Genomic DNA, 14278 nt, shown 5'->3' with positions numbered 1-14278 from the left:
AGAAGAAATGATGTGGATAATCCCCAAACAGCATTCTACCAAAAGTCATTTAGTACAGGCTTTAGAGCACAAGGATCGTATTCTATCCCCTCTTCACAGATTTGTCATCTATTTAACTTTTTCTTTTTCACACTGAATATGAAGTCAAAGTAACCACACTAGGCTACACACTCTGTTACAGAAATAATTCTTCAGAATAGTAAGAATTTTTGCTTAGTTGCTGTGTCCAACTCTTTTGCGACCCCTTGGACTTGTAGCCTGCCAGTCTCTTCTGTCCATGGAATTTTAGAGGCAAAAATACTGGAGTGGGTTGTCATTTCCTTCTCCAGGGGATCTTCCTGACCTAGGGATCCAACCCACACCTGCATTGGCAGGCTGATTCTTTGCCACTGAGCCATCTGGGAAGCTAAGAAGTAAAATCCATCATGCCCACCTTATTTCCACAATCACTTCTCATGCCTAGTTGCTTCCAGCCTTTCTGACCCCTCACCTTTCTTTTCAGAGGTCCCAGGCGGGATGTCTTGGCATCTTGTGCTTTGTAGGTCACCCACAGACCACTGGCTATATGTTGGACAAAGCAGACAGAGTCTCCATACTTGATTTCTGGGACTCCCATGCCTTCTATATCTCGCTTGTGACTGGAATCCAATTTCTCCTTGATTTCCTATTTCACAGAAAATGAAACAAACGTAGGCATGTCTGATTAAATAGAAATGCAATGTATAAAACAGGTCACTGGTGCAGAATTTGTAAGCCAAGGAACCGATTACCAGGATAATCATGATATGCCTGTCCAAGCCAGGATTTTAGAAAGGCTTGCTTCCCTTATCTGCTGGTAATTGTAAAATCAATGGATTTCATGTTTTGGCTACTTTAGTGATTATTTATATGCATGGGAAATGGAGGCAGCCTATAGTGTCTCTCTTTGGTTCTGGTTTTATAAAATTCCCCATTATGTTTTTTTTTTTTTTACTTTTCCTCATCCTGACTTAGATACCTTAATAACTCACCCTTAATAGCCAAATAACTTATTTTCAGCAAGTTGTACCTTCTATAATTTTAATAGTTATATAAAAGCCTTCATTTGGGGCTTTAAATATATCTGTTAAAATCATATAAATATCTTTTATAGAAATCAGCAGAGGAAACAGACTCTTGCAGCAGATAGGGGGCTACTGTGCCTTAAGTCTAATGCAGTAATTGTTGTATTAGTTTCTTTTATATTTTTTAGTTTTTTAAAAAATATTTATTTGGCTGTGCTGGGTCTTAGTTCCACAGGTGGGACCTTTGATCTTCGTTGGGGCATATGGGATCTAGTTCCCTGACTAGGAATTGAACCTGGGGCATCCTGCATTGGGAGCACGGAGTCTTAGCCACTGACCCACCAGGGAAGCCTGATACTAGTTTGTTATGGCCTCCTTAGTTGTATGTTGCAGTCAGTGGATTTCATTCTTCAATTGCCACTGTTTCACAAAACTCATTGCTAGTATGGAAGAGGGAATTTCTGTGTACCAGGTATGTATCCTCCCTTTGTGTATCAAGTATCCATTGTTTCATAGAATAAATGCTCGTCGAACATCTCCCTATGGAGAAATCTAGGGCACAACCTAAGGTGCCTGTCAAAGTGAGTCAAGAAGTAGTCTGGTAACTCTGTCCCCCTCCTCATTAATCAGGGCCTCTGAATGGCCCTATTTCCATTTCTTCTCTACATCTTGTGTTAAATTGCTGGGCATATTTTAAAATTTTCATGGAATAAAAATGCAGTATGCTGTTTGCTCTGCTTGTGCAACCTGACTCTCATTCTTAATGATGGAATAACAGGAACATAGGCATTGAGCTCTTTCCATGTGCAAGGCAGTGCTCTAAGTTTGTTACATATGCCAGCTCTTCATAATGGCCTCTGATGTAGCTACAAATATTCCAGTTTTACAGAGGAGCAAATGAAGGAACAAAGAAACAAACAGCTTGTCCACAGTCACTCAAGAAGTAGTGAAAGAGGAAGAGTCAAACCAGGAAGTCTGATTCCAGAGACCATGCCGGTCCCATGGCCCCAACTCCTACTCACCCTCAATACCCTGCTCAGGTGTCACCTTCTTTGTGAAGGCAGAGTTAGTTTCTCCTGCTGTATTTCTCCAGCAGAGTCTCATCCCTCTATTGGGGACTTAACAGACCATAATGTAAATATGCTTGTTTATATGATGTTTCCTTTTGCCAGGCTATGAGAATGAAGGGTTTGGGCCAGATGATTGTTAGTTTTGGATTCCTAATGCAGAGCTGCAGTCCATGGGGTCACAAAGAGTCAGACACGACTTAGCGATGGAACAACAATGCAGAGAACCCAGCACCTATCAATTATTAAACAAACATATGTTGAAGGAACAAATGTATACAACTGAGTCATTTTTCTTTCAAATGTATATTTTTTCATTTCGGCTCTTATTTCTTTCCTTCAAACCCTCTAAAAAGCAAAATTAGTTATTTTGCACACATTTATAGGATCATTTTGAGCAATATTAATACACTACAAGAACATTCTTATTTTAAGCATATGTTGAAGCACTGGTTGGATTGTTCAAAACGACATTTCTCAAAAAGAACATTTCCAAAGGAAAATATTTCTGATTTTATAACATAGTCAATGGGAAAACAGAATTTGATATTTAAGGATTTATCCACAGGCAAGTGGTCAAGAATGCATTTATTCTATAAAATACTGGATACTTCATTTTCATTTCAAAAATATCCATAGCGGTACAGACACTCAAACCAATAGATGTAATTAAAATATGCCAAAGGTTTCATCTCTAGCTTATTCCCTAACCAAAGACAATGCAGCAAAGTAAACATATTATACACTACAACTGTTAAATATGAATAATTATGATGATTACCAAGAGCTCTTAGTTAAAATAGCACATATTCCCCAATGATGAGTGACTATAATTTCACTTGTTTTATCACTTGTCATTAATTTAAATATGACTTTGCCAAAATAAAATAAATACTAAGATTTGTTTTTTTAGAGTCTCTAAAATAAATGGATCATTATTGATAATAGAATGGACTGTCTCTCTGTGTCTTTGCTTTTGCAAAACAGCATCAACTCCCAAAGTTCTATGGCCAGCATTTTTGGGACTGCTTCTAATTTAAAGAAAAACAAGAGCAACAAAAATGAGAACCAAAACATATAAACAACCCAACACTGAAGCCAACTCTACCCAAAACTACACAACAATGACACAGCTTAAAGAAATGAGAGCGTCCTGAGACAGAGAAGCTGGACTTGGCTGGTCCCAGGCGTGTGAGCTTCTGACTCAAGTCATGAACTAATGTTCTACCCTCTGTCTTCATTTGAACATGGCCCAGATGTATTTACTCTATGGCTGGAACCTTCCTCTATGGAATCTTCCTATGGGAACCTTCCCATATGATAGGGGTCTTTTGATCACTCCCTTCAGTAACTCCCCAATTCCTACAGAATACACTTCTCACCTCTAAAGTTCTTATATGCCACATGCTTTAACCAAACTGGATTATGTTTGTGTGCTATACCAAGTATTCCCTCCCTCAGGGTTCTACTGACATTACACTCCTTGCTTGGAAGGCCTCTACTTTATCTCTGAATTTTTACATCTTATCCATCAGCCTTTCCCAGATCCAACTGTGCATGTCCTCTGATTTCATGGCACCTCCCTTACTCTCTCTCAAGGCTCTTTCCCATCTTCTGTGATAGGAATCTTTTGCTGGTAGACTTCCTGTCCTCTGCCTGGTTGGAAATCCTCCAAGGGCAAGACTGAGGTTTGTTGGTCTTTACATTTCACACTAAGCTCTACTAGGCTGCAAATAATTTGTTTTTGTTTTATTGGTCAGTGGGCATCAATTTATCTGTGTATCTGCACCAACCTTTCATATCTTAGATGATGAGTGGATTCTGAGAAGGAATAAGTTACTTGGCCCTAACAAAGTTTTGAAGAGGAATAATCATCATGATCCCTTGTCTCCACTGAGAGTTTATAAGGAAATGGTTGTGACCACATAATAATTGTCACATAAACATGTATTTAGTTTAGATGATAAGTTACTGCTCTACAGATTGATTTAAAATTTCTGGGACAAGAAAGGTAACTGGAATGAGTAGTTATTTAATGCCTACTTTAAGCAAAGCATTTTTGCCAAGTACTTTATAATGACAACACCATCATGAATTTACCAAGGGCCTACACAGTGATATGTGTTATACATGACATTTTAAAAACATTTTCTCTAAACCTTTCACTGGACCTGCTGTTTTTATTTCTCCTACTTTATAGATGATAAAACTGAGGCTTGTAGAGTTGGAGCAATTCGTTCAAAGCCCTATAGCTTGTAAGTAATGAAAGGGAATGCAAAACCAAGTGTAAATCCAAAGCCTGTTGGTCACGTGAACATAATTTTTGGAATGGTAACCATCAGCACAGTTAAGCATTGGTTATATTAATGTTTTAGGTATTAGGATGCTGTTACAAAGAAGTTGAAAATATATGTTATTATTTTATGAAAAATAACTCTGGGTTCTAACGTATAAGCTTTAGGAGTCACACACACCAACCACTAATGACAACAAAGCGATAGAGTTCATACTGAAGGTGCAACTGGAATTTGGAAGAGAGAAAAATTCACCATGCCTGGGGACTTCAGGATGCCTTTATACCAATTTCTGCTTGATGTGAGCATGGCTAGGGGAAAAAGGAGAGATGAGGAATATGGAAGGGGACAACACTGTAGGAAGATAGGAGTAGTGTGGCAGGAAGAGTGACGAAGTCCAGAAAAGACCTGAACAACGACTGACTTTATCCTACAGGTGCATGTTTCCCAAACTCACGCTGTTTACAGACTTTCTGTGGGAAAAGAGGACTTCCGACAGTACTGTATTTTCTTTCAGGAGGTAAAGGGAATGTTAGGATAGTATAAACTAGATTGTTATGAGTCTTACAGTAAAAAACAAAGAAGAACAAAAGGAACCAAAACAACCTATTTAACTGTTTAACATAAGCATTTTAAATCTTTTTCATAAATCATTGTTTGGAACACCTCTTGGGAAAAGCTATTGCAGGTAATGGGAATCCACCAAGAATTTTAAGCGGGGAAAACACAAGGGTTGTATCTTAGAACAATTGTTCCAGCCACAAGGTGAATGATGGGTTGAAAAGAAATGAAGACACAGAGACAGACCAGTTTTTGCCATGGTAATAGAAATCGAGCATGATATTTGGAACAGAGTAGGTCCTAATTCCCGAGAAGGTGATGGCACCCCACTCCAGTACTCTTGCCTGGAAAATCCCATGGACGGAGGAGCCTGGTAGGCTGCAGTCCATGGGGTCGCAAAGAGTCGGACATGACTGAGCGACTTCACAATGCACTTTTCTTCATGCATTGGAGAAGGAAATGGCAACCCACTCCAGTGTTCTTGCCTGGAGAATCTCAGGGATGGAGGAGCCTGGTGGGCTGCCGTCTGTGGGGTCGCACAGAGTCAGACACGACTGAAGTGACTTAGCAGCAGCAGGTTCTAATTCATGGTTATTACTTAGATAGGAATTTGTTGAACTTGACATATTTAAGCTGCCTATGTCCACAGAGGACAAGAAAGTAGCTTTCCACAGACAGGAAGCAACCAAAAAAGATTCAGAGAAAAAGGAAACATGGGAAGATGGGCCTCATTCATGGATGCTGGGGTCGGCCACCAATACAGTGCTTCCTAAAACTCCCAGGACTAACTTTCAGAAATTACCTTTAGATTCACTTTCCCACCAATACAGTCCCCCTTTGAACTTCTGATTTCAAGTGGGAGGTCTTAGAATGGCCTTAAAAAAATCGCACACTGCAGGACACTGCTAGGAGCCTGACTGGCCCCAAGGCTGGCTGCAGAGCCTCTGCTGGTGGGAGGCCAAGGGCAGCCCTCCGCTGTTTCCAGCATGCTAGGGGAGTGGGCTTGTCTATCTCATCAGGGAAGGTGCATGTCCTGAGCAGGTCACTGTGCTGGGCTCTTTCCTCCATCTTTCTCGTCAGTCCCTCTCTACACAATCACCTTCAGGTAAGCAGCACTCCTGCCATTTCATGGATAAGGAAACAGTCTCTTAGGTCATCTTCCTGGTCTCACAAGAGTCCTTCAAGACACACTTCTTCACTCCTGTTTTTTGTTTGTTTGTTTTGCTTTTACAATCAGGGACAGGAAGGCTAAACAGCAAAGGCAGAGCCAGGATTCAAACCCAGGTTTCTTCTACTCCAAAGCTCAAGGCTCTTCTTGACTACCTCTCTGTCTGGCCTACTTGAAACAATTAAGACTTGGGAAATTGTCAGTTTAAATTTTTTAAATGCTTTGTAGATTTTATTTAAAATGAAACTGCAGGGACTTCCCTGGCAGTCCAGTGGTTAAGAATTCACCTGCCAATGCAGGGAACATGAGTTTGATCCCTGATCTGGGAAGATCCCACATGCCATGGACCAACTAAGCCCGTGTGCCACAACTACTGAGTCTGTGCTCTAGAGCCCGGGAACCGCAACCACTGAGCCCAAGTGCTGCAACTACTGAAGCCCGTGTGCCTAGAGCCTGTACTCTGCAAGAAGAGAAGCCACCACAATGGGAAGACCATGTGCGGCAATGAAGACCCAGCACAACCAAAAATAAATACTTAAAAAAAAACAACTGAAACTGCCCGGAAGTGGTGGGGTCTGGGGACGACTGAATCTCAAGGTCCATGTTTTGCTCTTTCCCCTTCCCTCCATACCCTCTCTTTCCCCAACTGAGAACCTGCAGAGCAAGCAAGGGGACATGCACAAACAACACTACATCAGTGCCCATGATTTCACAGAGGGATACGCTGTGAACCCAGCTGCCCTCTTGTTTCCGGCAGGACCGCTGAGGTTAAAGAGTAGAAGAGGATCCGGTCTACAAGCATGCTTTCTGCACACAGCAGAGAGAGCAGTGGGCAGTTTTTAAAGGAAACATCATTTTTGGCCAAGAACACAGATCTCAGGATATAGCAGGCAACATTTGACAAATGTTGACTGAATTGAATTGCTTTTACACACTGAGAAAAAATTTCCTTTAATTGAGAACAGTGATAGCTCTCTGCCTTTCTGTAATAAAGGAGGCAAAATTTGAGATTCTATCTCAATCATTCCGGACTTATGGTAGAGTCATTAAAAAAATAGCTAAAAAGTGAATGGCTTCATATAATAAGGCTTGCTTTAACATTATTAATTCATCCCTCCCTGAAAGGAAGTGAGTGTTATAAACCGACTCGGAGACGTGACATCTAAATAGACAGCATTGCTGCGCCAGAGTAAATATTAAATCACATTACCCGACGATCCTTGGGGAATGGCCTTGCAATGTCAAGACCATGGGAAAATGATGCGAAATCAAGTTCACAGAAATTTGACTTTGATGTTCCAATTAATGAATCTCTCTCCTTGAATGTTTGCGGGGTTGTGTTGTGATTGAAGATGATTACACAATGACTATAAAATTCTGTGAAGAGGATGGAGGTTAAAATGGAAAGGATTTTGCTGTACGACCACACTTACATAACCTTTCAGTGAGTGATATTCAAACTTACTACACGCTCCACACTGTGTGGGGTGCAGAGGTGCAGAAAAGGTGGGTGGAGGGATGTGTGCTCCTTGTCATTTAGGAGCTCCCAGTCAAGTGAGTGATGGCTATAATGGAGTCATGAAAAGGGCCCTATGGGGAAAGGCCTTCTTCCCATGAGGGGCACTTGACACTTGTCTGAAGAATGAGGAGGAGTTTGCTGATTATGGTACATGGAGGGTTAAAAGGTATTCTAGCTACACGTTTAGCTGTGAGAAAAGATACCATGTTCAAACACAGTATGTACTTAGTATGTTAGAGCTCAAGGCAAATATGAGCTGGTGGCCAGAGATATTACGGAAGGGTAGGCAGGGGTTGGTTCTTCAAAGTCTTCACTGAATTTGTTACAATATTGTTTCTGTTTAATGTTTTTGGGTTTTTGGCTTGGAGGCATGTGAGATCTTAGCTCCCTGACTAGAGATCGATCCCGTACCCTCTACACTGGAAAGTGAACCACGGGACTGCCAGGGCAGTCCCCAGGGGCCGGCTCTCAGAGCATCTTTCACGACAGACTTCAAATGAGGTGCAGCTAGAATAAGAATTGTGTTCAAGGTTCCACAGAGGGTAGATGGGAGTCAAGGCCAGATCTAGGTGACTTGGAAGCCATGCTCTATCTGACACCCTACTCCTTCCAGATTGAGGGGACAGGTACAAGGCTGTAATTCAGAGCCCTCAACACCTCCCAGACCTCCACTTTGATTTGGATCTCCTGGTGAAGGAGAGGAATGCGAGCTCTGACCAAGATCCCTTTCTGCTCAGTCACACAGTTTGCTCAGAGACCACAGTTTGATTCCATTTGAACCAAGCAACACTGCAGCCCATGCTTGACCTTGACCCCTCCAGTCATATCCCTGTCCTGTCCTGTGGGTACAAGATTCACATGGATACCTGCCATCCTCCTTGTAAGGGCATCTTGCTGAGGATGTGAACACACACCTGCAGCTGTCCCCAGGCCCCTGATCTTATAGTCATAGCTGTCATGGGTTAACGCAACTTGACAGGAAACATGGGGTAAGAAGCCCATCACTGCCAATGACTCACAGCCCAGCTTCCCCAATGTCCTCCTAGAAATGTAGGAGCCTAAACGACACTCCTTCCAGGAGTCTCTTCTCTTGTTTTTCAGATTCTCCAGCATACAGAGAAGATCAGATAATCAGATAATCCCCCACTCAATCTCGTTCACAGAGGCACAAAGAACACACTATCTCTTCCTCTCAGCCTTCCCAGTGAGTCTCCCCAACCCCTGTGCCACCTTTCAGAACCTGGGCCACTATTTCAGACAACTTTCTGCTGTCTGCTCCATCACCTAACACCTGGTACAGCCGAGAGCTAGAAAGACAGTGCAACACCTTCCGGCTGTTGAAAACCAAAGCCAACTAATCCCTCTGTTGGGGAACATCACTATTCCCAAGTGAGGGGAAGCACAGTGGAGAGTGTATTTAAGGCAGAGGCCCTGTGCCAAGAATGGTAAAAAGACATTTACTAGGACTTCCCTGGTGGTCTGGTAGATAAGAATCCACCTGCCAACGTAGGGGACATGGTTCGATTCCTGGTCCGGGAAGATTTCACATGTCATGGGCCAACTAAGCAGTGCACTGCGACTACTGAAGCCCTCGAGCCCACGCTCCTCAACAAGAGAAGCTCCCGCAAGGCAACTAGAGAGTAGCCCTCTGCTCATGGCAACTAGAGAAAGCCAGCACATAGCTGTGATGGCCCACTGCAGCCAAAAATAAAAGAAATTAAAAAAAGACATTTACTGAGGAGGAATCTGCAGGCCCAGAGAAATCAAGGCACCTCTAGAGTTCTTCCCCAGGAGCTCTTCAGATTGCTGGTGACAGAGCTATGGGCTCCCGCATGTTCTTCCTTCCTGTGCAGCTTCGTGGCTAAGATGCCTAATGCCCTGCCCACACAATATCCCAAGGAATCCCGGATCTCCTGGGGGAAGCAGCCTTATCTTGATCAGGCATGGAGACTAGGACATTTTAATTTCAGTTTCTTTCCAATTAAAATAAAGGTAACTGGGCTGAATACCACTGCACTGAGAGTTATTTAAACCTCTAACATCGTGACGCCAATGAAATGCAAGTGCACCGCCGAGGGCGCAGGACAATGTGACTCACGGGCGGCTTTCTGTCCAGCCCTGCCATGTGGGCAGGCCCCTGGTACCACGACGGCTTTCAGCCATCCGCTGCTGGCCTCCCTGTGCGTGGGCATCGGGGGGAGATATGCAACGAGCCTTTTGAGGGTAAATTGTGCTTATAGGCCGGAAGTGGTGCCAAGTGAAAGGAGTGTTATGGAGACTCTCTGTGGTGCTCTGAGCCTTTCTGGCTTCCCACAGAGGCCACAGCACAGCGCCGAGCCATGCTCCGTGAGGCTGAGCCAAGAAAGGAATGGAAGGGAAGAGTCCCCTTGGAACAGGATCCTGCCAGCTGCCTGGAAGGCCATCTCACTTTTCTGCTGTCACAAGAGAAGCCTCTTTCTGCAGTGGTAAAGGTCTCCAAGTTGGGGTTTGTCCAGGGCTGAGAAGACCAGGAGGGAATGCTCGAAGAGGGGACAAGCCAAGTTGGCATTCTTAGAAAGGCATTTCCTTGGTCAGAGGCCACGATGAGTCACTTCTTATCTTCCGCCCCTTCCTGGCTTTCCCTGCCTGCCCTCCCTCCACATCCCACATCCGAGGTGTCTCTCAGGGAAGAATGGGAAGACTCCTCTCTGCTCTTAGAACTTTCCTGTTGTTTTCTTTCGCTGCTCCTTTTAGCCAATTGCAATGCCCTAACTCATTTCCTGGAGGTAAAAATCTTTTACTCCATGGTCATAAAATTGAATTTAAAATCCTTGTGTGGGGAATCTTAAAAAAATAAAAGTGACAGTAACATATGGAGATGTGTTCTGAGAACCTGAATGGAGTCAAAGAGCTAACGCGCCATTAGAGAGAAGCAAAGAGAAGGAGATGCTTGAAGGAAATTTAGGGCAGAAAGCTCTCTTTTCTTTTTTTTTGGCCACACTACACAGCATATGGGATCTTTTCCCCTGATCAGGCATCAAACCCTTGCCTTTGTGCTGGAAGCTTGGAGTCTTAACCACTGCACTACCAGGGAGCTCTCATTTCTTAGTCTTTGAATGATGGGTGCAGGAAAGCCTAAATCTGATACAGGGTAACTAGGGGAGAAAAACCTCTAAGCCAAAGAGATTCACTGCTTCAAATACTTTAGGACTGTAAAAGAGGGGAAAAGGAGTCTGACCCCCTGCTTCAATGAAGGTGGTGCTGAAACACTGGCCTCTTCTGATTCATTATGAAACAGAGATGTCCCCATGGAAATTCAGCTGTAAGCCTGACACCAAGTCCTACATGAACGGAATCATCAATAACCCTTTATGGAAATCGTGTTGAGAACACAAATCAAGATCTGTGTCTGGAAAGGAGCAAAGAAGAGTGAAGCTAGAGATGAAGCTCCCGACGGAGATGCTGAGCCTCTTAGAAAGTGTGGGCTGCTATAACTATGGATACACTGTGCAGAGCCTGTCTCATGCTTGGGTGCTCTTTCCAGAACAATCATAAAGTGGCAGAACACCAAACTGTACATCAGGAGCTAGCTCAGCATGTGATTCTGACCATCCAGCTAGATCAGACTCTGAGTGACACAGAGTCAAAACTTGGCTGACCGTTAAAGACAGAAGTTTAAAAAAATATTTTTCTCTCTACACATCAAATGGCAAATCTACATGTTTGAGGTTAACCTAGCTACTACAGAATGTGCTCTTCGTGGAGGCAGGTGAGGCACAGTGGAGCTAAGAGATCTGCAGAAAACACATGACAAGGAAAAGGAACTAGTAATTCTGTATAATACGAATAACTGCAAGACGATTCCATGTCCAGAATTAAGCCTTCTCTGCACTTCTCTGAGAGAAATTACTTCTTTGATTTAAATAAACATAACATTGAAACTCATGCCTCCACGTTATCTTTGCTGTATGGGAGTGAAGCAATAAGACTTCAGTGAAAGTGTTAGTTGGCTCAGTCGTGTCTGACTCTTTGCAACTCCATGGACTGTAGCCTGCTAGGCTCCTCTGTCCATGGGATTTTCCAGGAAAGAGTACTGGAGTGGGTTGCCATTTCCTTCTCCAGGGGATCTTCCTGACCCAGGGATTTAACCCGGGTCTCCCGCATTGCAGGCAGACGCTTTACCATCTGAGCCACCAGGGAAGCCCTAATAAGACTTAAAAGTAGTAAAAACAATTCAGAACGTATTAAGCAAGAATAACATTTTCCAGTAGCCTCAGAGCAACACTGTCCATTCTTGTGATCCTTTTTGTTTTTTAGGGCTTTCCACTTTCCATTCAAGCCTTTCTCTCTTAAGACTTCAGTCTTCATCCAGGGTACACATTCCTCTATGAATTCAATTTAAAAGATAAAAGAACAAAGTATTTATCATTGGTCTAATTTCCAATTCCGTTTTGTTCCAGCCTATTTTCTTTGCAGTCATAGTTCTACCTGGAGGTTTCAGAGCTTTCACTTTGAGAATAAAGTCAAAATCCACCTCACCTTGGATGCTCGAAAAGAGAAGGCCGTGGACTTGGTGTCTGACTTTCCCCGGTCTTGCAGTATAAGGCCTTGGTCTTCTGTCAAGGCCAGGTAGTGGCCTGTGGTGAGATGCCGGAGTCGGAAAGCCTGTCCCCATCTGATGTTACTGCCACTCCAGCTGGACAGATGAAAGAGAGAAGAAATTGCATTTACACAAAAAATAGGTCTTTTTCAATATTTACCCTGTGCATTTTTACATATGTTCTGACTCAGTACCCTTCTACGGTACATCCCCTGACTCCTGGCTTGCTCTAGGACTGTGTATCTGCCTCCAACTCAGCACTTCTCAGTCTTCTGGCTAAGATCAAGTGTCTGTCTACAACTCAGCATGGCATTCTCTTGTGAGCTCTCTTCTAACATTTAAGATCACCAACAAGGAACATCGCCCTCTGGGCAGGTCCATGGTTTAATGTAACTGGAAGTTCCAAGCTTCCAATTTTTCCTTCATTTCACTGAAATGTCTTGATGCCAAAAATCACACACAAAAATTAGAAGCCCTCTTTTGAAGAGAAACTTGTTTCTGGGAAAGTGAGGCATTTCCAAATGCACGGTCTCCACTCAAGTATTTTACTACCACCACTAATTTGAAAAGACATACGCACCCTTACGTTCATTGCAGCATTATTTATAATAGTCAAGATATGGGAGCAACCTAAGTGTTCAACAATAAAAAAATGTGGCATATATGCATACACAATGGAATAGTATTCAGTCATAAAAAAGAATGAAATTGTTCCATTTGTGATAACATGGATGGATCTTGAGGGTACTATCTAAGTAAAATAAATCAGACAGAGTAAGACAAATGCCATATAATTTCACTCATATATGGCATCTGAAAAACAAAACAAATGAGCAAACAAAACAACACAAAATTCACAGAAACAGAATAGATTGGTGGTTGTCAGAGAGAAGGGAGGTTGGGGAGGTGGGAGAAATGGTTAAAGGGGATCAAGAGGTACAAACTTCTAGTTATAAAATAACTAAGTCATGGGGATGTATGTAAAGTACAGCATGGTAGTAATATATATTATATAATATATATTATATATAGTAATAGTAATATATATAGATTATTGACTATCATCACAATTTGAAAGTTGCTAAGAAAGTAAGTCTTAAGAGCTCTTATTGCTAGAAAAATTGCAATTCTGTAATGGTGACATATAATAACTAAACTTACTTCAGTAATCATTTTGCAATGTAAACAAATGTCAAACCATTATACTGTACACATAAAACTAATATAATACTGTATGTCAATCCTACTTTAATAATGAAAATAATCCTCTCTTTAAGAGAAATAAGAATATTTATGCAGTTTACACTCAGCAGGGAGAGACAAATAATAAACAAACATAAATAAGTAAATATTGTGGAATGTTACAAGATATTAAATTCCATGGGAAAAAGTAAAGCAGAATAAGATGATTGCGATAAGTGAGAGTCCATGCTGAATGGGTTGTAGAACCATATGGTCCTACATCAAAAGGCTGGCATTCAATAAAAGTCATGGTAAGTGCTAGGGCAGAAATTATTCACTGAATAATCTGTATCTAATTATCTTTTCAGTTAGAACAAAATGTTTCAGAAATACATGTATCAATTTTTAAAATGACTCTCCCCTTGATCTAATTCTTTGGAGTACCAAAGAATCAAATTACATTAATAGAAACCTTAAATTCTTCATGTTTAAGACTCTGGGGAAATAAAGAACCATAACTGAAACTATATATACATACTTATTTTTATTTTTTAAAAATTTCATTAAACAAGAACCAAGCCCTAATATCCTAAAAAAAACAGAGTATGTTGCTATAAAAACTTCAACAGGCTTGAAAGAGAATATAAATGCCACAAGCCAGCTAACAAGTGGGTACTCCTTAGGACACCATACTCTTTCAGTCAGCCTCTTCTAGAGTTCCTCAATAAAAAAAATTGAATGTACCTGTATGTGTGTGTAAGAGAAATTCTAATATTTTCTCCTGATCACCAATGGATTATCTTGAGGACTCCCTGGAGGCACATACACCCCCACCCACTAGAGATTTTATTTTGAACATGTGTTC

General features: G+C 41.9%; 1 protein-coding gene across 1 annotated transcript in view; it reads right to left on the bottom strand.

Moving 5' to 3' along the window:
• The window catches only part of RYR3 (ryanodine receptor 3), a 470522-nt gene that overhangs the window by 280256 nt on the left and 175988 nt on the right, over nucleotides 1-14278 (bottom strand). Inside the window, exons 11-12 of the mRNA XM_044925248.2 lie at nucleotides 12171-12327; nucleotides 491-664 (exon numbers count right to left, since the gene is read on the bottom strand). Coding sequence (XP_044781183.2) covers nucleotides 491-664; nucleotides 12171-12327 — 331 coding nt within the window. The remainder of the gene's footprint in view (nucleotides 1-490; nucleotides 665-12170; nucleotides 12328-14278) is intronic.

The sequence above is a fragment of the Bubalus bubalis genome, chromosome 11, assembly GCF_019923935.1.
Source record: "Bubalus bubalis isolate 160015118507 breed Murrah chromosome 11, NDDB_SH_1, whole genome shotgun sequence".
NCBI classification, from domain to species: domain Eukaryota; kingdom Metazoa; phylum Chordata; class Mammalia; order Artiodactyla; family Bovidae; genus Bubalus; species Bubalus bubalis.
The sequence above is the reverse complement of the archived record's forward strand: the minus strand, read 5'-3'. Positions and strand labels throughout refer to the sequence as shown.